Source organism: Struthio camelus, chromosome 10, assembly GCF_040807025.1.
Source record: "Struthio camelus isolate bStrCam1 chromosome 10, bStrCam1.hap1, whole genome shotgun sequence".
Lineage (NCBI taxonomy): Eukaryota > Metazoa > Chordata > Aves > Struthioniformes > Struthionidae > Struthio > Struthio camelus.
The window spans coordinates 10,878,590-10,906,135 of record NC_090951.1 but is presented as its reverse complement, the minus strand read 5'-3'; the positions used below and the strand labels follow the sequence as shown (position 1 = coordinate 10,906,135).

General features: G+C 37.3%; 1 protein-coding gene across 2 annotated transcripts in view; it reads right to left on the bottom strand.

Moving 5' to 3' along the window:
• The window catches only part of BEAN1 (brain expressed associated with NEDD4 1), a 74,449-nt gene that overhangs the window by 4,650 nt on the left and 42,253 nt on the right, over window positions 1-27,546 (bottom strand). Inside the window, exons 4-6 of one of the 2 annotated variants that reach the window (XM_068955872.1) lie at window positions 17,530-17,739; window positions 14,790-14,931; window positions 2,990-3,060 (exon numbers count right to left, since the gene is read on the bottom strand). In XM_068955872.1, coding sequence (XP_068811973.1) covers window positions 2,990-3,060; window positions 14,790-14,931; window positions 17,530-17,739 — 423 coding nt within the window. The remainder of the gene's footprint in view (window positions 1-2,989; window positions 3,061-14,789; window positions 14,932-17,529; window positions 17,740-27,546) is intronic. The other variant, XM_068955871.1, reaches the window with a different exon arrangement.

The window sequence follows — 27,546 nt, the reverse complement described above, 5'->3', positions numbered from 1 at the left end:
AGAAATGAATTACGGTATTCAAGACCTAGCATTTCAGTGATTTGTTCCAAAAAATAATACATTAGTTTCAGAGTACTCTTTCTTGGTACATATGATGGATAGGAATAAAATAAAATACTTCTCTTCCTCCAAACTCCAAGGCAAGTAATGCCCATCCCTCCTCCTCATTTTTGGCAATTAGGATCACATTTAAAAAAAAAATAATAGAGCAGTAAGGAACACATGCCAGATTTTTAGTTAAGTAACTTCTTGACACCTTCACAGCTGTATCTACAGGAGGCAGCGATAAATCATTCAAGTAGTGTGTTTTTAAAATAAATTATTATATTCCATTTACAGTTTGTTTTCTTGATACTCAGTTTTCCATATTCTTGTCTAAGCGTGGTGCCTTTGCTTATAATGCTGACATAGCAACAGCAATAGCAGTTTACAGATGCTAGTAGTGGAGACTACAGATAGGGTTCTTAGCGTTTTGTGGTGTTGACGATGGAACGGAGATGAATTAAGGTTGTACATGCAACTTTAACTTTGTATTTTTCCTAGTTTGAATGTGTTTTTTTTTTTTTTCTTCTAATGGCCTCAGTAATTTGGTTATGCTTTCAGAGGGCTGTCAGAGAGGTATTCCTGTAATAAAACTAATGAATTATCAATGCTACAAGCATCAATTTTGTTTTGCTGGCATGAAAACAGTCTTTCCTTCAAAGAGTCCATAATATGTGAACTTGTGCATCTAATCTTTACCTGATCTTTTTTTGTTAGAGCATTCTAAGTAAGTATTATAATAAATAATATACAATTCCACAGGCACACACTATCTATGTATGTTAGGGGCTGGGAAAATGTTCTTCATAAGATTTAAAGGATTACTCATAAAAAAAAAAATTGTAATAGAGATTATTTCTTCCAGTTGATTATCACATAACTGATGTCAGTGATGCTGGATTAAGTCCTCACTGTGATCTTTTAAAATTAAGTTTCATGTTTGAGGAGAAGAGGCGTTTTGCTGCAGTGAGGTGTGTAGAATGAACAGAGCAACCTGGAACAGAACGAAGGAGCTGCCTTTTCAACAGCTAGACAGGGAATTTTGGTACCAGAGGGGCCAAGAGGACAGAAGCCCTTATTTAAGAGGGGGAAGGGCAAGGAGTAAGAAGAGCTATTTGGAGATGCTGGGCTCTTTCTGCTTTGCTATTCTCCCTCCTGTGGTGAAAAAGGTGCAGGCTCAGTTTCTTTCACATCCTTGAAAACAGTAGCTCAGTTTGTTTGCTTTAGCTCGTCTTCTGCTTCCCTAGAACATGGCATAAAGTGGATAAGAGAACAGCAGGGCAGTGGTCACTTCAGCTTTAGCGGAAAAGTAGAGTTACTCCACCTAGCACTGTTGAAGGTAGCGCTAATTTTGAGTGATAGTCACAGGCATCCTGACATCAGTAAGAATGCTTCACTTTGTGTTAATTGGGCAGAGAAAGGTAACACAACATGTGCAGGGAACTGCAATATGCTGAGTGGGTGGGAAATGTCACCAGAAGTTAGGATAAGATGCCACTATGACACTTGTTTGGTTGTGTGGAGAGCTGTTGTCACTGAATTTAGAGCAGTGCTGGCAAAGGGCTTCTTGCCTTGCACCTGAGCCCCTAAAGAGTTGTACCTGTGTGATGGCATGTGTTATGCCATCACTGAGAGATTGTGGTTTTTAAGCATAACACCTTCTTTTCTCCCTCAAGAATCAGATGAGTTTTCTGATCTCTAGCGGGTTAATCTGTCCTCCTTCAGAAGGACAGCTGTTATAATTGACAAAGTTGGGTTTATTTGATGCCTTAGAGGGAAAGATCGATGTTTAAAAATAATACTTAACATTATCTCTTCCAAGTTTATTATGTGTTACCTAGGTGCTATATAAATGGGTCGTATGCTATATGTATTCCTGGATTGTATCATGCACGAGCAGGTTTTGAGGCTGAACGGTATGAGATGCAGATAGTTTTGTGGCAGGCTGGTTTAAAAAAACGATGTTGGACAGAAGCTATTAGTGGGAGGGTTGAGAAATCCTTGGGAGATGGCTGAATGGGGAAAGAGAGAGAGGTGTAGGTGTCTGGATGTACATGATAGATTCTGTATGTATGCTCTTTTAAATGCAGTAGATCAGTAAAGAGAAAACATTTTATTCTTATTATTTTGGAATAGGAGAGATGTGTAAAGCACTTCAAGAGAATTAATGGTCTTGGGTAAGCTTTACGAAACACACTACTGTTGCTTCTACTGTGTGTAAAGATGATTACAATTAAAAAAGAACCAGCGCATCAGTAACAATCAGTAATGATGATTCTTTAATATTAAAATTTTACTGATAGATACTAGTGACTTAAGTAGGGTAACTGCTCATTTCAGTGCCGGTCACTAACTGGCAGCTGTAAAGCTCAGACATGTAAACGCGTGGCTTCAGGATGAGCCTCCTGCCATGGAAGCAAAGCATCTTCTGCTCTGTCACATACTCCCACTCTTTCTCTTGCACTCCATCCTCACAACCATGATCCTCAGTCTGGACGTAAACAAGTGCAAAGAAAGCTGAGTTTTTGCTGGACTGGGTTTCTATTGATTTAGCTACCTAAACTGGTAACTAAATAGCTTCACAGTGGTGAAGTATAAAAGCTGGTGAACGTAGGGTGAGACTCAGACCACAACTAATGGACAGAACTTCCCAGCCATATCATAAAAGTGAACCCTCAGTAACAGCTAAGGTAATGGCACCTGTATATATATGTTTTGCAACTGTAAAATGCAAGAGCATGGAGGTTGTGTGACTTGACTTCAAAATAAATTCTGGTAAATATTTTGAAAAAGATGTATACAATGATGCTATTATGCTTTATTTGAGATTCAGTTCTGTGAAGTTACTGTACACATAAAAAGCAGCTGGTGCTTGATGTTCAGTACAGCAATTATGGGGAAAACCTTTTAGCCAACAAATAAATCCTTTTGGAAAGTATTATGTTACCGCAACATAGTAACGGACTACAGGAACTTGTTACACTGCGTCTCATGAAGATCATGCATCTCTTTTCATCCCTGAAAAAAGAAAATTCAGTTTCTTTTATTTCCTGACTCCTTCGTTATGGCACTTTTGGTGAATTTGCTTTTATCTATTTTTTCCTTAATTATAATACCTTACGGTTCAGTATCTCTTACAGGCATTTGTGAGTAAGAATTACTGACCTTGAGACATGCTGTTGCCTACGTTTCTTTGTCTTGTTTCTTGACAGAATAACTTCATTGTCATTGTAGGCTATGCTACTGAGCTGTGAGGGCTGATGTCTATTAACACCATCTTGGCAAATGTAAATGTGACCCAGAAAGAGAAGAATGGTACTTTAAAAAAACCCAAAAAACAAAAAACAGCAGATCTTCAATGTGACCTTGTTGATTCATAATGTAGGGATAATTCAGGGTGTGGGGGGGGTAATAACTTCATGAATTTGTCAGATCTCAGTGCAATGAGTATTAGAATAAGTTTCTTGCTAAGGAAACACGGAAGAGCTTATTTAACTAGCTGTTGTTCATAAATTATGGCCCACTCTGGGCAGAAAAGAAGGTTCTACTTACAGAATTTTTAGAGAAGCAAGCAATAGCTAGTGAACAAAGACAAATCTGGGGGATGACATTCTTCATTGTGAAATAGGTGTCTTTGTTTACTTAGTTCATCTATTATGTGTTGTGACGCTACCGAAATTCTCATTTTTTTTTTTTATCTTTTGCTGATGACCTACTGTCTTCTTTTAATGAAAGTAAACAGAATCTTTTCCTGGAAAATACATGTGTTGACAGGTTTAAACTATGATAAAAACAACACAGGATATTTATATTGTGTTGTTGTCTAATAAAGAAAAGCTGAAACTAGAACAAATATGCTGCCACTCTCTAAAAGGAGAATCAAAGAAAAAACTAAAATGATGTGATGGATGACAATGTAACTAGTTTGACTGGTGATGCTATCTCTGATCCCACAGTCTATAAAATGGTTGGGTTTGTAGGACAGCAGCTTGGAAATCTATGTATGTCAGTGATTCCTCTGAGATTTTTTTTTTTCTTAAAGTATATATGTACTTTGGTTATGTGTAACTGCCATGAGGAAGTTTTATCATTTATGACAGAACTGCTCTTACAGTGACATATGTCAGGAGACGGGATATTTTTCTATGTTTGTTTTTGATAGTGACAGTTTTCTTTTGAGAGACTTCTTTTGCATGTTTTGTCAGTGATTTAGTAAGCGTTAGTTTAATACTTCCATATAATAGCAATCCATTCCATATTAACGTATTTCAGAATCTTGGTATTCTGCAGCTGTTGGAGATATTACTCTTCTGGGAAAGTCACCAATTTTGAGGGCTAGTTATGTAAACTGTAACACAGGAATTTTGAGTCTCAGTTATTCACGTAGCTTAATTCTCAAACACTGACTCAGAACAAAGAGTCAACATGTCTTTTTTTTTTTTTGTTAATTAAAAGAGACACCCCAAATCCCCTGAAGTGTTGGAACCTAGTAATCAGGAGAATGACGCTGACAAATAGTACAATATAGTTAAGTAGCACCTCCTCCTATGCTGTTTCAGTCCTCCAAGTCATTGTGTTCATGTGAAATCAAAATTTACCTGTCTCTGGGATGAGATAATATTATATTAGAATTTTTTAGTACGTCTGATTCCAAATTGTGGTCAGCCAAGATGAGGCCCTGGCAGAATGATCCAATACTCCATAAAATCACTGGATTTTTTTTCTGAGGAGTCCCTAAATGTTTTGTTACATGTGCATGAAACATAGCTATTTAAATAATGGAAAGACTCTTGTTAAAGGGCTCTGGAGGAGCCTCTCTTTCTGTTAGCTATGGAGTAACACTGATCTCTGAACTTAACTGACTTGTAGGCTCCCAAGTTTGTGATAAATGTTCCTCCAAGGTGCCTGCCTGATCTTGGAGTAGGTAGCCAAGAACAAATAATGCTATTTTTTCCTACTTTAGATTTTATGTTTTTAGATAGTCAAAAATGTGATCCAAGATACAATCAAAGAAATGTCTAGGGCATTCTCAGTCTCTTGCAGAGAATGGAAAACGGCAGTTAAACTTTTTCAGCCTTTTTTTTCCCTCTTCCTAATTATTTCTTGAATTTCCATTTCCCACAACTACAATAGCATTATTTGTGTTAATAAGCACTAAAGCCTGGATCTTTACTCTGTGCTGTGTATCGAAATGATCTTGAGGAAGTTTTGACTCTTGGATGAATAAACTTTTTCATATGAAAAATGAAATTAAATTTAAGCAGTGTTTTCATGCCAGCATATACCAGGTAGCATTTGAAACTGATAAAATACAGTTTTCAAAATAACTATGCAGCTTTAAAATGACCAGAGTAATCAAAATAAATATTCTAAAGGGCGCATGTCATTCTATGCTGAAGACTTTATATGACACGTTTCAGCCTGGCATTAATTTTATGTATAATCAGAATCCCTTGAAGATAAGCAATGTTTAGTCTCTGGATTTATGTAATCATTATACAGTAAATAACAATGAAGCTATTGGCACTACTGAGTAATTATAAGCAGTTAAGACAAATTTTCTTTCTTAAAATAATCTCTTGTGGCTCTCTCCATGGTTTTGGAGGCTACCAATAGGGTTCTAAACACCAGTGTTCAACATGTCATGAGGAATGCTTAGGACCTGCTAATATTTGAGGATGGTTGTCATGTGACATGTTTTAGGATCATGTTCCTAGAAAGGGCTTTGTTCTGATTAATCTAAAAATGAATTCTGAGCAGGTGAAGGAAATACCAGCTGTGGTGTGGAATAGAAAGTCTAACTACCAGTAAATCAGAAAAATCTTCCTTTTTTCAGTACTTGATATCAATGCCGTAACAATTTTAAATATTGTGATTGTTCTGGATATTGCAATGAGTTTCTGGTTGGAAATGCTTGCTACCTCTCATCAGGTTTTTCTGCTTTCAGTGCTGCAGGGTTTTTAATGCAACAGTATTTGCACTTCTAGCGTGAAACTGGAACAGGTGCAGAGAAAGGCTGGTCAGATGGTACAGAAACACAAGGGATATGTTCGATGACAAAATTTAAAAGAATTTTGTGGGTTAGCCTCACAACGTGAAGGCTGAGAGGTTAGGTAATTTTTGACTACAAACAACACAAGCAAGGAAATGGAAAGGCATGGGCATTTAAGAGGAAGGGAAATGGCACAAAAAGAAAGTCTCAGAAAATGGCTGTAAACACATTTAGGCTGGAAATGAGAAGATTGCCGTAATAATTAGGAATTAATTCCGTCCTTAAGTATTCTGGAATGAATATAATGGGGACAAAAGATCCTTACAGATTTCATTATGGAATTAAATAACTTTCTGTTATTAATTGTAAGGAAGGATTGCTTGCAGCAGCAGTGAATGGGACTGGATGACTGCAGTAGCCCTATGTAACTTTCAACCTTGTGTTCCTGTGACCAAAGTGATCTTCCTGAAGGGTGATCTGCTGGTACAGAATAGCAAGAGGAAGGCAGCTTGAGGGAAACCTGTCCATACCACAGACAAACTGTCTGCCACTAGTCTAGTGGCATTCACGTCACCTGAGGACCTCGCTAGGGAAGGACTCTGTTTCCACATGCACCGAAGACATCAGAAATGCTTGTCTAGACAGACTTGCTGGGATCTCGTTTGCAGACTCTGACCTCTCAAGGGCTGGCTTAATATCGGGCACCAAGGCAATCTCCCTGTGCTCACCAGATGGGCTGTTAAATGTGAGAGTCGTGAAAAATAAATCCCTTCACAGCAAATAGCAACCAACTAATCAAAAAGCAATTAAGCTGTTTCTATATCTAATATTAAATAGGAATGCCACAAGGATGTGAAAGGGAGGACTTTTGAGGGCTGCTTGTACGTGGGTATTAACAGTACTGGAATTCATCAAGCCTGAACAATACAGTTCTCTCTAGAATTGATCTTATTTAGATTAGACAAGATGACCAGATGAGATACAGTTAGCATATTAAAAAGAAAAAAAAAAAAGGCATCCTACTGCGAATACTAGGATAACGGGTGACTAACAGGTTTTCATCATAGTGAACCCTGCAGGACACATTTCCATGTGAAATATGGAGAGGACTTGTGTGGCTTCCATTAAAACTATTCCTGAAGCTAAATCCCTTCATCTTTCTCAAGAGTCATTCCTCAGTGATGTTACTGCGTTAGACAGTCATGAGTCATAGATGAAAAAGGTGATAACCTTGGTTGCCTAAAGCTCTATACATACCATTAATATCCAATCACTAAGGAGTGAAAAAGCACTTAGTCAAGTAGGGTGAAATGGATTTCCTCTGGCCAAAAGGTGAAAAGTTGATAACATTCCTTTCATGCAAGGACCCTCAAATCTCCTTATTGTTAGGATTTTAAAAACTCTTCTCATCAAGAAAATGCAGTTATTCTTAATTTACTAGATCCTTGATTGTACTTTCAGCCATTTAAAACATATAAACTCCAATTATTTTTAAACAACTTTTATGTGTGTGTGTATATGTATATGAAGATAATTAGGAAATCTCATTATAAGTGCATATGTTCCAATGAACTCTGTTCTGCTCATGCTTTCTATCTGTAAAGGTATTTTCCACATAGTGTCAACAGTGTGTGTTTGGAATATGTAAAATGATAACTACAATTGTCTTCATCAAATTCCAGAAGACTTCTTAGAATAAAGATCTGCTGCCTGCCATCTAATTCCAAATTATTCTCTTGATTTTTTTTTCTTTTTTGCGTTCTTTTAAAAAGCGTGAAGAGATTAAACATTCAATTAGATTAATATCTTGGTGTTTTACCCATACCATCACAGTGGATGTTGAACAAATTGGCAAATAACTTATCAAATATGTGGTTTACACGCTTTCTAGAAGAAAACTGTTTTCCTTCGAAGTCATAATTACTATGATGATCGTTAAGCTGTGGCAGAGATGGCTCCTAGGCTTTGTCCTGGTTGAATTTGGTCGAGTTTCTTAATTTTGAGGGAAAAGAGTTCAGTAGTTTAGAACTGCAGCAAGATTGCCTCAATTGTTTTTCTTGGTAAGATGACTGGAGTTTATTGGAAATAAATACCTTACCACCTCTGGTAACAAAGACTGCAAAAGGTTAGCTTAACTTCCAGCACTCCTAAACATATCAGTACATGACACAAATAAGCTATAAAATACTGACCCCTAATATCTTGATGCTGCTTAGTTCATACCTGCTGTATTTTGTTTTCATTTTTCCCCTCTACACTTCATGTAAACTCAGTCTGACAGATGCTCACACAGATCTCAGATTCATTAGAAAGTCATTAATTATCCTAGAGGGATGTTTATGGATAGGAGCACCATATATTTTGGGCTGTCAAGACAAATTAACCAAACTGTTTCTCTGTATCTGCCCTGAACTATAGCAGGGTCATGGTAAAACTCGGTGCATAATATTTCTCTTAATCTAACATAAAATCTAATGTTAAAAAAAAAAAACATTTATACTGATAATCAATTTGAGCCTCAAATGAGACTTGTGGCTTAGATATCAAAGCAATTAGATTACTAACATCCCAAGGCATCTTTCTGGAATTAATTTCCTAATTAGATATAAATATAGTATTTTATACTAGACTTTCTACAGGAAAGTAAAGAGTGTGCAGTAACACCTTGAATAACTATAGTCAGATGTAGATTACTTTTTTAACTGCCTATTCTTGCTCCTACAGGAAATCTGCATTACTATGTTTGTACAGCTTGCTCTGAATTATGAGCTATGTTGAAAGACATCTGTGAGATGGAAAGAAAGGTCATCACAGTTAATTTAAGGGTCTCTTGGTCCTATTTTTTTGTACTAAGGCTCCTCTTCTGAATTTCAGCTTGGCCAGTCACTTGGCATAACAACACTGTGAGGTATGAACCCGTTTCGAGAGGAAGTCTCTGGGACAGTTGAATCCTTGATACAGCTGCTCCAGTGCCCTAGACATGGCAAAGTTGTGGAAGGAGGACATGAGGCTGAGCATGCATACCTCTGTCTCAGGTACTAGAAAGGCTTTTTAGTGGTTTAGGCAATTGTGCAATCTCCCTTTTCCTGTGTCAGTCCCTGCACAGCTAACTTCCTTCTAGTGTCTGTTTTTGGATACCGTTGTCACCTCTCTAACACCTCTGTCAGTAATCCCAATATGATAATCTATACAGAAGAATCTTGCAAAGACTGACCTTCTGTTTCTGTGAGAGTTGTCCCCTGAGGTTGGTGCAAATCTACCTGTGAGGGTAGCATGAACCCCATCTTACAATCTTTAACTGACCTGGCCTGCAACGTTATTTCTGTAGGTAACGACTGAATTATTTCTATGGGTAACAGCTGAATTAATTTCAAGGTTTTGCTTTCACATGTGGATAACATGGCTTGACAGTCACCTGCCATTTAAGAGGCTTGGAGCAAGCTGACCGTCCTGTGGATTGTGGAAGCCGCAGTTCTCACAGTCCATCAGATGCTTTCAAGACTCTAATGCATTCATTTCATAGGGTCTCCGTCAAAGCAGGACGGGCTCGTACAACACAAGAGGTGGAAGTTTTAAGACCTTTATGAACCAGATGCTCGTTTCCTCTCTATGAGGTCTCTCCTAATCCTGAAAAGTTAGCTTTCCCTCAGCTGTAGAAATGGGAAAGCTAACTCTAGCTATTTGTTTCATCAGCCTTCTCCTTATAATTTCTATTCCAATCATTGCTTGGTTTAAAGCTTAACTATAAAATCTAATGAAAACATTCCAAACTGGTTATTTTCACCCCCTTGGCCAAATAGAGGCGTTGTGCTTTTTGCCAAAATCATTCCTGAAAGTATGCTTTTTAATAAAAACAATATGCTCAAGAATGCTCATCTCCACAGCACCCAATATGTCATGATATAATGCTGCTGCTTCTTGCAGGCCATATTGGAACAATGCTGCTAAATGAAGCCAACATCTTAGCGCTTGGCTGTGGCAGCACAGCACTGGTTTTCACTCAATGAATTATTTCACTTCAAACGTGTGCTGACAGGTATCTGCCAAAGCAATTGTTTCCCTTGCTGTTCTTTATTTCTGTTGTTCCTATTTATGCTACAGTTGTGTTATTGGCTTTTGGGTTTGTTAAATTAGCTTTAAATTACATCTTTTGCTGCACAAATTAGAAGGAGGAATTCCATTAATTTGGTCAATGCTACATTTCACTAAACTATTCTGCTATTCAGAACGTTATAATATGTAGCTTAATATTTTAAATGCACAAGGTCAAAGACTTCTTCCTTCTGCTTGCTTTCAGGCCATGTCTGACAGCCAGCTCCTGCTGTTAGCACCCACAGTAATAAAGGAGAACCCTCAGTCCAAATAATCTCCATGTCTCTACTAATGCTTTACTAATTAGCAAATATACATTTTAATATTATTCCTTGGAGGACAGTGTGGAGGTAGCTATACATAGATTTATCAGTCTCTTACATAAGATTCTTAATACGTATTCATATAATGATTTTTCATCAGTGCTTTTGTGAACAGAAAGTTACAAAAGAATATATAACGTATTAATAGCAAGTTTAAAAGTCTCTCTACATAACTTTGTTTTCAGCCATCTGCTATGCTGTACTTTTCCTGAAGTTTTCTCCAAATTGTGTTGCTAAGATGTAAATAAGATTTTGATCATTTGCCAAAACTATTTTTTTCTAAAATACTTCAGTAGCAGTGAGAAAACAGGAAAATCAATAACAATAAAAAGTTATCTTTACTTTTGACCTGTGATGCAGAATTGCAAAATAATAGGATGAACAGTGTTTTCTTATATATATATAGAGTTGGATCTAGGGCCCCTGAGGGCTGCAGTCCACTGAGCTCAGGAGTGAATCTTGGGGAGGCAGTGGTGGGCATCTTTATGGCTCTCTGATCCTGGCTTATTGACATCCCAGAATATTTTCTTAGAACAAGGTAGGACATGCTCGAGACTGTTAATTTGTGCCAAGCTTCTCATTATAGAAGTAGCTGGAGAATTCATGGGAAAACATAGACATTAGTGCTATCCTGTACCACTTGTGTACCCCCTTCCAAACAGAGAACACAGAAACAAAAAGCCCTGCTTTGGGCCTGTTTTGTACTGAAAATGGAAGAAACCTTCTGTATAATCTTATAAGGCCTGTTTGCTAAAGAAATATGTTCTCTGAGCTTTTTCACAGGAACTGGAGCTTGTTCTCAGAAATCTGGCCAGCTGCCCACTCAAGTTGTTGCTTGTGTGTCAGCTGGCTTACTTTTATTAGTAAAGACTCGTAGGTGTGGGTCCAAAAAACAGTGTAAACTTGTAAGTGGATTTATATGAAGTTTTACAGGTTAGATGCCAGGCTCAGAATAATTTTTCACATGTGAGCTTTCCGCTGAAACACTTGCACCAATTTTAAAAGTCCATTTATTACTTCATATGGATTTGAATAGTAGTTCATTTGGAATGATCAATAAATGGTACATAAAGGTTGATTGTACAACATGAACTATGGAACAGAAAAAAACCAGAGTTCTATATCTCGTGTTCATACCGGTGGCTTGCTTCTGAAGAGCTCTCATTAAGGCCTATTTTGTCTGCTAGTCACCTAATGCTTGTGTCCTTGCTACACGCTTTGTCTGTTTTGGCAGTCCTAGACACAGCCAGAAAGGTCTTCATAGCCACTTTTTGAGAACTTGTTAAAGCAAGAACATGGAAAAAGATACTCCGTCTGTCTCCATATTGTTTATGTACAAGAGCAGTTAGAAAAGGGTTGGTCTTATGAGTACGGGTTTAACTCAAAACATCGTCTGCTTAAAAGAAAAGAGAAAAAAGAAAGTAAAAAGAAAAAAAGGTCCCATAGGGCTGTTCAACCATTATTTACTCTTTGTAAGATACAACGCTACAGAATGCCTGAAGTGATGTTTTGTTTAAAACTATTTCTCTTGTTTCATTAGAGGGAGAAACTGAATTCCTTTGTGTGTTAATTCAAAGTACATGAGGCATACAAAGGGGGATATAGATAGCCTGAAGTGAACTCTTGTCATTCACTACAGCAGTTCTTGTATCCTCTGAATGCATGAACCCAGACACTCACAAATATGGAAAGAACTGCTATATAATTTCTGGACTAACTCTTTCAGAAGACCTCTTCTGGCAGTGTTACCACACCAAGCAATTTAAACTGATACTGCCTGATATCAGAACTGCCTGATATTTAAAGGACATTCTTCTGGAAAGATGCTACAATGCAGGCAACTGTGCCTGCGCAGTGCAGTTTTGGGTTAAACAACTAAAATGGTAGCCTTCTTCCTTCAAAGATTATTCATATGAGATAAACAATCCCAAACAATTTTATCCCCATCCCAAATTAGGAGGTGGAGTTCCTCCGTTGATGCAATATCTCCTAGGCAGAATGGTACCCCTTCCCACTTAAGGAGTGCTATGCACAGAAGAAATTCTCAAGGAATTGATTAAAAGCTGAAGGCTGCTTTTTGTTGTCACAGCAGTTGTGCAAGCTTGCAAGAATTAAGCAAAGCCAATTCAGAATAAGTTGACTGGAGCAAATTTTGTAGTGGAGGTGTACCACTTCATATGCAAACAATAATAGGATGTGAAGCTGCTGGATCACCTGGAGGGAAACTATCCTTTTGGGTGGCTGTTATGTCATATACCAAAACTCAGGTATACTATTATAACTGATACACAGAACTAAGAGGGAAAATCTGTTTCTGTTGAGATATTTTTATGCTGTTGTCAAAGGTAATAAGGACAAGATCTAGCCAAGAAAGGTCAAATCAATGATTTAAAAAAAATGGCAGAGCTGTTTGTAAGCAGCAATGTGGACAATATGGACTTATTTTCTCCAACTGGATTGAATGTGGAAAGAGGAGGTTTTATTTAGGCAAAATTTTGCAAATCTGCTTATGAAATTGGGAATCTTATTCCCATTAGTTTCACCAAGTGTACAAGGTTAGTTACAGCTAAACGGCCTCTAAAATTAAGTATATAACTTATCTGTTAGCCATTTAATGGGTTATGCCTGTACAACTGTGTAACAGATATCTTCGGTTTCTTGGAAATGTCTAGGAATATCCCCTTATAGTTCAACTTAAGTCAGACTTTGCCTATATTCATGTATTTGATGAGACAGTTTTACTGATTAATGTGACTTCTCTAAAACGCCTTGAAGGAGCAAGAATAAAGGAAAATGGTTTGGCTGAAAATGCTATCCTATATTGCTAATGTAGGACAAGTACAATTACTAGGTGTGTCAGAATAACAGGTTTTCTCCAGTTCTGCTTGCTGGTAGAACAGTGTTAAGAAAGCTAATAAGTGAGATTTACTGGAAAATATGGAAGAGCAGAGTAATTGAGGGGAAAGGTTTCTCATGCTTCTTTTTTTTTTTGTTATTTACTTTGATGTGAACAGTCTCAAGGTCAGTAATAAATGTAACCTGAAAGTTAAAATACCTTTTAAAGTGTATTTTACTAAGAGCTACTTTTATTTACATATGGTATGTAGGACTAAATATATTGTCAAATAATGGCTGTTGGTTTTGCGCTTGTAAATAACAAGTAAAAAGAATTATGGAGATTGCATTTGCACAAATTAGTATGTAAGGCTATCTGTGATGTTTCAGAATACATGAGCACTGGCATTTAGATCACCTTTATAAAATCAGTGCAATGTGCAGAATCACATCAGTGTTTAACCAGTAATCATAACCAGTTCCAGGACTCTTCCGGTGTACGTGCTGTTTGCACACCTGCTGAGATTACTTCTGAGCCAAATAATTGCCAGATGGGCAGAAACCTGAAGGCAGAGGATTTTGTATCGTTATCATCTCTCAGCTAGAGGGTTGAGAGCCAAGGGATTTGTCCAAGGTAGTACAATAAGCTGTTGAAGAATTAGATCCCATTCATATTAATCAAAGTTGTGATTCAGTCATTTCAATTTGCATTGTCACGGTACAGACCAGCTATACAGAGTATGAACAGGATGCCTATGTGCACAGCAGTTACAAGGTAGCACCTTGAAGAGACCTTTCTTTGTGTTACAGAAGTTGTAGAAAACATGTTAGATGCCTTCAGAGCTACAAAGTAACCAAACTGCAATTACTTCATATCCTGCTAATAAGTGACGCCTGTCACCAGGAAAGATACTATTGTCCTTTTTATTAAAGGTACTTCATTTTGTACTTATATGAATCCAGAATAACTACTGACAATTAGGAAGCTGTGTCTAAATTACAGTAGAAATTAGCCCATAGATACAGAGCAACTTATTTGCAACAATTTGGCTTTGCAGGTGTGTGAGTAAACATAGTATAAGTCTCTTTATTTCTAGTCTTTATGGGTTCAAAATTCAAAATGTTAAAATCTGTTTTGATTCTAAGGGGGTATAAATCTGAAATTTTCACTTTCCTGAAAGTGGAACTTTGATTTTCATAATAGTTTCCTCCAATGAAAGATGTTCATAGGTAATTTTACTTGTGTATTTTAATTAATAGAATCCAGTAAATATTAACATTAATGTGAATATTAGTAAATGACAAATGGCTGTACACAGGGCTTTATTTAGTAAAGTGATACTCTGCTAAGGAAATCTTACACTTGAGCTAAACAAAGTTCATTTCTACTTAGTTTGTGAGACCTGCTTTTTGTAGTGGATGTAGGTCTAGCAGTTTTATTTTCCTCTTCAACAGGCTTTGCAAGTGCAGGTCTACAAAACTCAGAATCTTAGAACAGGGCTTACCAAGGAGGTGAATCAGGATACATGATGTTGACCTGAGAAAGTGTCTCCAAATAGGAACCAAAATCAAAAGCTGGGGGGAACTCCTCCATGCAGGTGGATCTCAGCTCTCCAAATGAGCCACTGTAGGAAAAGCCATCTGGAGCTGGAAAACAAGCAATTAATACTCACTCTTTTTTTTTTTTTTTTTTTTCCTTCCATGATGGATTCTCTGATGGAATATTATTGTTTACAATGCTGCCATAGTCAGAAAATAAAACCTATCTGAGGCAGAAGAATTACTGGTATTCTAGGGGTCTATATATCTTTAGTGCTGCCCTACAAGATGCAAGTGTCTGAAGTTCTTTCTGTGCGTTAAGGGATGAAACAAAGTAAGTTCTGCTGCCTTCAGCTTCAAATGTCAGCAAGATTGCTGAAGTTCTCAGGAACTGCATATATTGAAACCTCACCAGTCCTATGCAGGTGCTTAAAAATAGGCTTATACATCTGATTTTAGGTATTAGTGTTTTGAGAGAGAAAATGGTAATCTTAATACATATGCTGACATAAAGGGGGAAAAATGGGAAAATAGGAGAGAGAACCATCCTGCTACCAGCTTCAGGGCACTATTAATGCTTTCAGACAAGAGAAAGGAGAGCTGCAGAACTACCAAAAAGATGGTACTCTTTTGTATCTTTGAGGATAGTTAATACTCAAGATTTCAGTGTAAATTTCCATAAGCAGGCTCTGAATTGTGGAAATATAGCATAAAAAAAAATTGCCTTTCACATAAAGCGATCCCTCCTTTTTTGCTCAGTGTGTTAAGATAGTAGCTGGAGACAAGTGCAAACATCTAAGTGAAATCAAAGTAGTGTTTTCCTGTCAGAGGTAAAGGGCAGGTCTCAATTCAGTAAGTCTTAAACCGCCTGTTCCTTCTTCTGGCAATTTTCAGCTCTGCCAATTTATTCTTGAAGAATTCTACCAGGACTAATACAGTCTATTATGCGCTGCGCTCTCCTTTTGCTTGATAAATTAAGAGAGCCAACTTCAGTGACTCCCGCTGCTCCCATTCTGGCCAGTGGAAGCACACTGAGATATTAGGATGGCGTGTGCTAATGTGAAATTTTCTCTTAGGGGGATGGGCACAATTTATTTTAAGATTATTCTTTTCAATTTCTCTGAAAATGTCACCATGCTTGTCGTCTTCCATTTCTTCAGCACTGTTATTTCTAAGAAGCCGTATGAAAATTGTCCTTTATGTCTTGGACTGGCTTCAGAGTTTTTTAAGGAGCTGAAACTAACATAGCAGCAGATTTAAATGTAGTGATTGTAAATTAATGTTGGATATTTTATCTTGCCAAAATATTGCTGTATACCTGTTCATGGGTGGAACAGTAACTGCACAAATTTGGATTTAACTATTTAATCCCAAATTTAGCTGCTGAAAAGTAGGAAAAATAGATATTACAAAAACAGACACTAGGGCACTAGGGTTTCTTAATTTGTTCCCCCCCCCCCGCATAAATTACCATGACAATTCTAATTTCACTTCTTTTGGAGTTTAAAATCTAGTCCCAAAACACAGGCATTATTCACTTATCTGGATAAATGTTTCCAGAAAAAACAAAAATAATTATTCCTGACTTAATTTGGATGAACTGATTCTAGGAAATAACATATTTCTTCTAAACACAAAAATTACTGGTCCAAAAAATTAAATGAAGTCCCATTGTTGTCAGTGGATACTTCATTTGCCTCAGTGAAATCAGAATTGATCCAATGCATTTTTAAGTGGTGCATTATTATCTTCTATATAGAAAAAGGAAAACTCAAAAAATATGCAAAGAACTGTGCTCTCCAAAAAAAAAAAAAAAAACAACCTGCAGATAACGGAGCAAAACCACAGGTGACAGAAGTTGCTGATGCTCCACTGAATTCATTAATCCATATTTATTTGGATTTTTTACTAGCTGAAGACCTGGCTATGAAGTCCCTTTTTGTAACCTGTTTCTTCTTAAATATAGAAATAATGTGATCCTGCCATTTCCTTGACCAAGTGGCTTTCAACTTCTGGTCAGCAAACCAAAAATTGGCCCAAAATGTAATTCTATCTTTACTCCTTCATACTACCAATTCCTTTTAAATTACAGGGGATTTTTGTCAGAAAGCAAAACTGGGACTTTTCGACAGTAAGCCAGTCAATCTAGTAATGATGGCAATTGTCTATGTAATGAGATTTCGATACCCTGTTGTTCTACTTATATCCAATTATTAGTTTGTGTGGTGAGAAAAGGAGCACTTGCCAAGTCATTGTTGTAAGGTGGTGCTGACTCCAGAAGCAAAAAGATTCCATGAATCTGCGTTCAAGAAATTGGTCACTACGTTGTTACTTTCCAGCAGATAGAAATTAGGTTATACCCTATACCAAGGCTATAACGAGATATGAAAACAAACTGTATCAAGAATCTAGGGAGGGAGAAGAAATCGTATCTAGTATCAAGGAAAAATAAGCTGTTTAAGAAATGCAGCTGGCGTTTGACTTGTTCCTGTTAACCTTTAACTACGGGGCTTGTACTGTGTGAATTCAGTGCCAGCAGAAAGATGCTGTTATAGCAACTACAAAGCTGGCTGTGACCTACTCCTTCCTATTTTTTACTTATTTATTTATTTTTATCGCTTACCCAGTGGCCAGATGCTTTTTGGTGCCCTTAGTACCAGATATTAACAGCTCTAAGCATTATCTTGCTAGTTAGCGCTCTCTTACCGTAACTAGCATCTCTCCTCAGATGTGGCTGTCTTAACCGTCCATCCTTTCGCAGACTGCCGACAATGATTGTAACACAGGATAGAAATAGCACAAGTCCAATCACCACTCCAGCCACCAGAAGGGGTGAAACAAGTAGACTGGGATCATTTCCATTTTCACTGTAGCTGGGAAATTCACTGATTGGGCTGCTTTGGTTCAAGTGAACTTCTGTACAGCAGAGAGAGAAAGAACGTCTTAGTTATGAAAAAGGAAATGCATAAGTGTGGTTATACAGATGCCAAAACTGAAGAGGTCCAAAGCATTAAGAGACAGACTGACAAAGGTGTATTTCTATGGGCACCCCTTTTATTAAACGAATTTATGGTGCTGTTAATAACTGACTCTGAACAATTGTTGCCATGCTACCTATGGAATATCCTGGAGTAGTCGACCATGTATGTTGCATAATGCTCATTTTGGTTGCTTATTCCTGGAGAGATTCCTTACAGTATGAATTGATTGATACGAAAAGAATTTCAGTGCACAAAGAGGACTGTGAAAAGCAAAAATTCCCCCTAGCAGAACAAAGGAACCTAGTGTTGTTACCAGGTATGAAGAGACTCCAAGGATTTGCAGAGAACGTTTTGGGCAAAAGCAAAACGGAGGAGCATGCTTTTGGAGCATGGGGCATGATTTAGTTTCTGGTATGAGTCAGCATCCCAAGAAACTGATTTGGAGCAGAGTAGGAAAGAGAGTCATGATACAGAGGAGTAGCTTTACAGAGGAGAGCCTCTGTGACTTGCAGAACTCTCCCATCAGCTGGAAGTCCTCTCTTTGGACTCTTCTATGATCAAAAGCTGGTGAAGAAATTGAGGCACAGAGAGAGGAGAGGTAGGTTATTTAACCTGTCTATATTATGTATTTTTGATAACTTTATACTGGTATGTGTTCCTCGAAGAGATATAAGTGAACTAGTGCAGCTGGAATTCTAAGAACATTTTTAAGTTACCAGAAAACTTAGGAACACCCAGATGCCTAAGGCAGCAAAGCTTTGAGCAGCAATCAAAGTTTTTACCTGGGAAGAGAAGAAATCACTCTGCAACTTCCTTATGCAAAGAAAGAGGTTAAGGTTAATAGGCTAACAGAGTGCTAATGCCTACTGCTTCAGCATCTACTGGAGCTGTTCCACTAGGATAATGTGTGTAATGACAATATTTTGTTTCTGCTTTAGAATTAAAAAGGAAAAACTGTAAGGGCACTTCCTGGCTCCCCACCAATACAATTCTTAGAACCCAGCAAGACGTGCTGTGCAAGGATACAAGCATTCAGTTCAAGTGCTGGAAACCATCTGTCTCTATTCTTGTTGATTGCTTCATTATAAGACTATATTTACTCCATTTCTATCTAACTCGTTCTTGTATCTACTAAAATAGGTTCAGTGAGCCTACAGAATAAAGATCTAAAAAAATTTAGTGATCTTTACAGTGAATCTAAATATAATTGCCCACCTAGAACACCTAGAGAGAATGGTTTTTAGTTCTTTGAGTCATGGGCTCTTTCTGACGCTTCTAAAGTTAGCAGGTAGCTGATACCTGGAAATGGCTATTTGGTCTTCATGACACTGCTAAAAAGTGTCAGGTAATTAGCAAAAGCAATCTGGTATCTTTGTAGCAATTAATGATAGCTTGCAGAAATGTGTAGCCTACAAAAATGTGTATCATAGCAAATGATGATGTGGTCAGGTGATGATTTAGTCATGTGACACATCAGTTTACACAGAGAAATGTGCCCTTTTATGGCTGTCATTTTATTTTTTCACTATCACGGCACACAGTATGAAGAGACATACTACCTAGAGTAGTCACCCAATTAGCAGACAAAAGAAGCTTTAAAATTGATAATTACTGGTAAAGATAAAAAACACACAAGTATACTGTAGCTTTAAAAACTTGATGCATTTAAAAGAGAGTGAAAGTCAGATTGATTGATGTAGCCTTGCATTTAAGAAATCTCTCAAAATAAATGGAGTGGGATTCTTAGAAAGGCACTAGATCTTCATCTAAGGCATGGCTTTTATTAGGCACAAGCGTGGGCATTATAATAGTACTTTTGGCCTTAACATCTGAAACATCACCATGAGCACTTTAAAGTATATTTACCAGACCCTAGGGATTTTCTTAATTACTTTTTAATGTAACTTATCTATTTTTGTTTCAACTCCAAGCTTTTCAGTGCAGATGTTTTATGAGACCCTGAGTTAACAACAGGCTGTGAGAGTTTGGGCACTGTGAAAAATTCACTGAAATGGGTACAAACTTGACTTTCAGAAGTCAATTAAATTTAATTCAATTAAAATTATTACAAAATTATTGGAGATATATATATATACACACACACATATACACCAGTAGTAGCTTTCAAATATGGTACAGCTATATTTTTGTGTTTGGTTATATGCTAGTTGAACAGATAAATTTATTTGCTTCCTGCAGGCGCTAAGGCTAAAAAGTTTTGCTCTTTTCAATGTTCCTGTAAAGTGAATACATGGTTTTGGAAGTGTGGTAGTAGTGGCTCTGTGCTTTTTATATGAATAGATATCAGCAGATAGTTTTCAGCAATGTTTTCCCAGTTCCTTTCCTTTGGGATATACTACTTAGTGTCTTGCAGTCATAATAAGCTTGAAAAGAAGAGCAGTGCATGATGGCTTCATGCCCAATATATATTATCATTGGCTAACGCTTGACATTGAGAGAACTGACTAGAAATATAAAACAACTGGGGAATTAGCATGTAGTTTGTTAATTTTTCAGAAGCACTTGACTGTTGGCTGAGAATCCTTGTGAGCAATTAGGAGAGCCAAGAAATGTGCTGAGCTTTAACAAAGTATTGTATGCCAAAAGGGAAAACTGAATTTTCCTGAAAACTAAACTGATTGTCTAGCATTAAATTAAAAGCATATGGAAAACTATCCTAGTTAGTATTCTTCCCTCAAAAAGTTTGTGTGTATGGATATTCACTGAGGCGTAGATTCTGCTGATGTGGCTATGGTGCTAGAACTCAGCTTTCTCAAAGTCTACAATATTCAGATCATGTTTTTCACTTGTCCCTTTTTTTTTAAACTGTCTGTACTGGTAATTTTTCCAGCAAGTTTGTACTCCTGCTGGCTTTCAGTAGCCTTATTTATTCAGATTTTTGGAAATTTTGTCTTTGAAAGGTCCAAATATCTCAGCAATACTAGTTAGTTTAAATCATAATTGCAGAGAATTGACATCTTTTAAAAAAACCAAAAACCAAAAAACAAAAAAGCCTCAAAGTATGGGCAGATAGTTTACTCAAAATTTTAGTTGGCATGCAATGATGAAAGGGAAGAATCAAGTTGCCATGGTGATGAGAGCATGAGCCTGGGATTTGAGGTTGCTCCATACACTAGTGGGCTTGTAGTCTTTGCTCTGATGTCAAATAGTACTGGAGCCACTGAGACACATTAACCTCCAGAGTTTTATTTTAGCAACACAAAGAGAACTTGGATAACGTTATATTGAAATGACCATGATGTAAATTACATTAAAACATTTGTTAGGCTCATATTACCAGATTTAAGTCTGTATTTTCGAACAACTGCTTAAGTCCAACAGTGCTGCTGTGTATGTTGAAGTCTACATGTACTGGAGTTGGTGAGAAACCTCCCAGCAAGTTCAGTGGGAATGGAGAGAAGCCAGCAATGAGTGCTTTTGGATGTTTTGAAACTTGGACAACTTCTAAATGGTCCTCTTACTAGGAACGGACTTTCTAAAGAAAAGAAGGGAGTAGATTAGTTTTTTTAAGTTAAGTATTGTTTAGCTGTAGAAGCCAGCTGGTATTGCAAGACATTGACTTTATTTTGGAGATTCCTGTCCTGTAAAGCGCCATCCAATGTGAGCACTAATATTTGGTCCTATTTTGCTTTATAGGAGTTTAACTCTGGTTAGTGGTGAATTGAAATAGAAAGTACTCTCTTATACTTGAGGAATTGTTTTTTTTATTACAAAACAGCCCATTCATCTATTACTTTCTCAGGGCTTCCTTAGCTGTTCCAAGTCTCCTCTATTTTATCTCCTGTTTCTCGCTATCGTGAATCTTCCTCTTTTTATGTATTTAATCTAACTGAACCCAGTCCCTGGCAGAGATGAGATATATTGCAATATTGCTCTTATTTGAAGGAATGAATCACTCTCCTTTGCCCAGCTGCTAAAGCAAAATGCAGTTGAAAAACTTCTTTTGTGGTATTTTGAATTTGGCATTGTGAATCTAGTCCTGTGGACTTTACTGTTGTGAGTAGTTGTACTGACTGACTACTAAAGAAATGCTCAAGTGACTACTGACTACCGAGTAAGACTATATGTCGATATAAAGTCTTTGTTTAGGAAACTCTTTGGGGGAAAAAGTTGTTTATATTACTTTGGGCAAGGGAATGTAATATAAATTTGTCTCCTCTTATCCGGATACCTCTTCTATTGATAAACTGTACTTTTCTGTGCATAAGAATGCTTTGATTTTTCATTCAGAATAGAAGTATCTGGAAATTTATGTAAAGTTCATAAATATAACAGCAATAGCAGAGTGTTTTCCTTTTCATTGGGATAAGTTGTATTTTTTTCCCTGAAATTTCATGGTGTAAACAATGCATAAATGAATAACCTATATCTAGTCTTCTAAATATGTATTATATTGGATGCAGAAGTCATTGTTTTTATTCAGTGACTAACCAGACATGACACAAATGGAACATACTGACAATTGCAATGTAAGGGGCACATATGGCTGAGTTAACACTTAATTTAGAATGAAAGCACTAGTGGAAAATTGCCCACACTATTCATTCAGTGCTAGACAATAAATTATCCATCTGCAGAATCCCTTTAATATCACATTATATTATTTTACCCAGTGCTTTTGCCATCTTAACAGACCAACTTTAAAAGTAACTTCATGTAGCTGAAGCAGATGTACCACTGGACTTTCTTAGCTGCTGTAGTGCTATTTCTCCTTCCCATTAACGCATCTTTGAAGGGGCACTTTTTATTCCTTTCTAACTTGGTGGTAAGTTATGCTGAAGTTTCATTTGGGTTGAATGCTGTCAGAGTGAAATGTCTCGGTAGCTAGACATGGCACTGGAGCTTGGGTTATCCAAGATACAGCCCTGTACTGGGAGTGGCTTCTCTCTTCTTCACTGGTTCTGCATCCCTGCCAGCCTCAGTTGAGTGTTGCTTGAGGGTGGAATCGGCTTAGCAATTACTTGCTGAACTACATTTGAAACACATTGACAGAACAATACTGTATTACTTGTATGCTCTGGATAAGTACAAGTTGTCCGGGGTTCATGATCTATCACCTCTTATTATCTTTAAATATGCTAAATTAACAAAGCCATGCAGGACTGGAAACACGACTGGGGGAAGCTCAGTATAGGATAGTTGTCATGCGTGTAGTAGGTTTTGATTTTAAATCAATAACAAGGTGTCTTGCGCACTGCAGCAATTTAAAGCTTGTTTTTGATATCCTAATTTTTTTTTTCCTCTGGCTGGGACTGTAATTGAATATGCAGCCCCTTAATCAAAGGGAAGAGATTGACAGATGGCAAGAAGGAGTTGAGAGATCCCAGTGAGGCCAATGGATAGGCTGAATTAGTGGAACTGATGAAGATTTTGTTGATTCTGCCTTTATGCACGGTTCCTGTTCAAAGATGATTTAGTCTGGCCAAGAGTGACCAATTGGATTCTCGGCTCTCTACTGCACTGTGAAATAAGCCTCTGGCTGCAGCTGCTATCAGGCTGCTATCGCACCACTTACTTCTGTAGTGCCCAGGCAGGAGTTCACAAAATGAGTAGAGTAGGTGCATTACAAAAACAAGCTGAAAAAGGTTTTGAATCACAGGTGCTGGCTTTGTACAGAGTATCACTGTAGCAAGTGGGAAAGGAGGATCATTTTAAGTTATTGAATGCAAAGGCCTCAAAGGAGTCAAATCTTAAAAACAAAACAGAAAGAAACACCCCTGCTCCCCTCCCACCCCCTCAGATAGCAACTCTGTTGGATTCAAAGCTGTTCCATCTGGATTGCGAGGAAGGTTGGAACCTCTCACTTATACTAGATAAATGCCAAGGTGTCATGTGTCTGTGAGCCAGGGACTTAGCTTGGTTATTCCAAGTATAAATCAAGAGCAACTCCAGATCTAAATCTGTCCTGTATTTGATTTACATTTATGCTTCGTTTCACTCTTTATTCTTGTGCAAACAACTGGCCATTTTAAAATGGAATGGCAATTTAACATGGTTTGATTCTGCTCCCTGCAAAAACCTTTCCAATCTCTAGCTGTAGTGAAAGCATTTCCAAAATTTCATTGGTTCCGTGAAAGATTGCATGAGAACAGCTCAGCTCCATCAGACACGGTATTGAAATTGGTGTGTTTTCTAAGAAACATTTTTGATGGATTTATGCTTTCTGATTCCCTCTGAGAAGTTCTGCTCAATTCTGCTCGTCAGCAGCCTAATGTAACTTTCCTTGTTCATACATAGGAGAAATAGAGATGTCCCTACCATGTACATACAAAAGCATCTTTTTCCTATTACAGATCCTAGGATAGGTGTTGTTTGTTTTGTTTTTGTCTTTTTGCTGTTTCTTGTTTTCTGTTGAATGTTACCTGCTTGGAACCCCCTTCTGACTTCCCTGGTTATGATTCTTCCCTGGTCCCACTTAATGATAAAACTGGAGCCCAACACCCCTTTTTGATATAAAGAGAGGAAAATACTGTGCTTTCGTATTTGTTTGTTCTCCTTGCTTGATTCTGGCAAGTTTGGATGGGGAAGAAAGCAGGTTTCTACAATCTACTTTTTGTCTCCTCGCAAGACTCCCTTCTGTTCCTTTGGTGAAAGCACAATCTTTGCTGAGGACCAGTTGTTGAGTGTGCTCCTCCGCAGGAGTTCTAAAGCAGCTCCAATGGCAACTTTTAAAATTAAGGTAGGAAAAAACCAGGGACCTAGAAAGACTTAAAAACTGTAGAGGGAGGTTGCAGCTATTGTTAAATGCTAGAAGATGGAAAATCGATGAGTGCTTGGAAGAAAGGGTTGTGTAGGTCTGGCTATGGCAATGTATTGTATCAAGGGGAATGAATTAGATGGCACTGCTGTAACATTTGGATACATTGATTGTCTGGGTTCTTGCTATCTCTGAAGTAGCTATATGGTAGTACAAACTGTCATGCTACAAGGAAAAACTCACATGTGTACGTTTTTAACATCAACAGAATAAAACCTCTCTGTCCACCAGTTTTATACTGATTCAGTTAAGGGAACTCTGTGTATCAGATACTTCCTATATTATACAGAAATAGCAGATAGCATATGAGATAGCAGTTCTTCATGTTTAAATAATGCTTGAAAGGAACTGATGATGATGCTAAGAACAAGCAAAGGTGGTCCCTTTGCATTGATCTCCTTATCGTGTAGCAAAGTTGAGCAAATAAATGGAAGACTAAAATACTCTGGAAGCTGTATTCTATAAATCAATTTTGTAAGAGCCACATAAGTAGTATCGGAAAAAGAATTTGTAGTTCAGGCGGCCCAAAAGCATGTTTCATTCTCTGTCCTTCATACTACTTACCTCTACTACCTACAACCTAAGGGTCAGTTTTGTGTTGTATTCCTGTTCTGTATGTTGTTCTGTTTTACACACACACAAAATTAAACTGCCTCTTGAACTACAACCAGTACTCAATAATTACTATATAGGGACTGCTTCAAACTTTATTTACCCTAATATGGCTCATAAAGGACATAGTGTGAATGTGGTTGTATGTAGTCATAGATTAAAGATGAGTGGATCTAATTTAACTCCTGTATATATTGTAGCTCACCCTACTTCATCCACTTGCTGCTTATGAGTACCCACTAACTTGTGCTTGGTGGAAGCTTGTCTGCTAGAATGGCATTTAATAGTTATTTGATAACGTCAAAAAGCGGATATGTTTTTGCTGTCAGTTGTTGCAATTGTGACATTTAAAGAGATCCTAGAACCAAATGTTCATTTTTATTTTTAAATTTGAGGTAAAAATCTGTATACAAATGGTTAACTAGCCTTGTCTGATTACTGCTATTGTGGGGCATGCTATGCCATTAGCCAGACAGGACCCTTAGATTCAGCTTAAGCTTTTCTACAAGCTAACATTGACTCTTTTATCCATCTCTACATGTATATGTTCTAATCATAATTAAAACTTTGAAGTGAGTAGTAGTGAAAAATCATTGCCTTATTGAGAACATGAGACTGTGTGGTAGGGACATTTCAGTTTTATCTGATGCACTCAGCTTTAAGTGAATTTGGAGCGTGCTTACCGGTACAAAAAGCTGCCCATGACCTTGAGAAGCTCATCCAACACAGAAAGGGTGGCCTTTCCTCTGAGATAGCTAACTCTGCCTTTTTATCATGTCTGCTAGCTATCAGATAATGACTTTTCTCTTCTTGCATTGACATCCTTATTATAGAGCCAGAATGAATAAGATTGGATCACCAGCAGCCTGCAAATTGAGAATGTCAGAAGCAAAGAGAATGCAGCTGCATAAGGGCTCAGAAAATAAATCTTTTCAGATGCCATGGCTTTAGGGTATTATGTTGATGTCACTGCAGCATGTATAGGTGATGTTTCAAATTAACAGGAAAAATCTTCCAATTTTCAGATCCAGGGTCTATTTTATCAACATGATAAATACCACTGCAGTGAAACAAATCACTGTGGAGGTATAACAGCCCACCTTGTGATGGAGAATATATTTCTTCTCCCATTCTCTCATATACAAACAACTTTGAACTAATACAATTTTATAAGCAGGACCTGAACCTATTACTTCTTTTCAGAAACCCTACACTAGGGCTTGGAAATCAGTATGAAGAGAATCCTATTTTACCCATTAAAGTAAAGTTAACTTCATAAGCTAAAATCCAACTTAAGCCAGTAGTAGTTTGACCAGGGCAAAAGGAGTAATTTTTATATTGTGAGAAATTCTCATATTTTGGCACATGACCTTTTCATTCTGAAACTGAGGGGAGAAGTAACAATATATTTTTTTTCTTTTTATTCTGAGATGGAAAGTTTTGAAGAATTGTCATTGGAAGATAAATCTGTATTTTACTTCAGCAATGTATCTGCTTGAACTGTACATGGATGTCTCACATCCTCTCTTTAAGAGGCTGTCCTCTCATCTGAACTATATCTTAATGTGACCTAATAAGGTAGCTACAGAGCAGACAACAACACGTGGAAGATGCAGCCCAGGCAGGAAGCCTAATCTATACACGGAGGCGGGAACACAACCACAAGCCAGAACTTTCACACAGAAGAATTTAATTATTTACAAATTTTAACTTCTATGACCACAGAGAAAATGAGAAGGCAGTGATGAAACTCTTGCTATCTCTGTGACAAATGGTGACCAGCTGTTTGCTGACTTGTGCTCTCTTGTCAGCTATATAAATTTATGAATCTGTGAATCGGCTGTCTCCTGAATATTGTGCAATTGGCTCAAAATTATTAGACTTTTGAAAATATCAAGTTTTGTATTTTCCCTTTGCTTTGAGCTATTATCATGATTCTTTTGTTCAGGGTCTTTCAGCAATCATTGACCTGCTCACGTGATTTTAAATTCTGGAAAATATCTAATAAAGATGATCTTTGCAACCAAGTTCTGAGATTAAACCACTAACTGGATTTGCAGGAATCGTATCTACATTATACCTCAAACAGTCCTCCTAGTGTGCTTGTGACTATGTGCTGCTTCTTATGTAGGACTTCTCTTATAGAAATGATCCTGTTTTTTATTCCACCCTCTCCATCAATCTTGAATAATAGCAATGCACTGGGAAAAATGTAAGGAGATTATTGATGTTCACTATTTATAGAAAATAATGACAACAACAGAAATACTCAACTAGCTAGTTATTGAAGGAACTAGGCACTAAGATAGAAACTTATTAAGAAATGCTGGCATCCAAAGATCTTACTTTAAG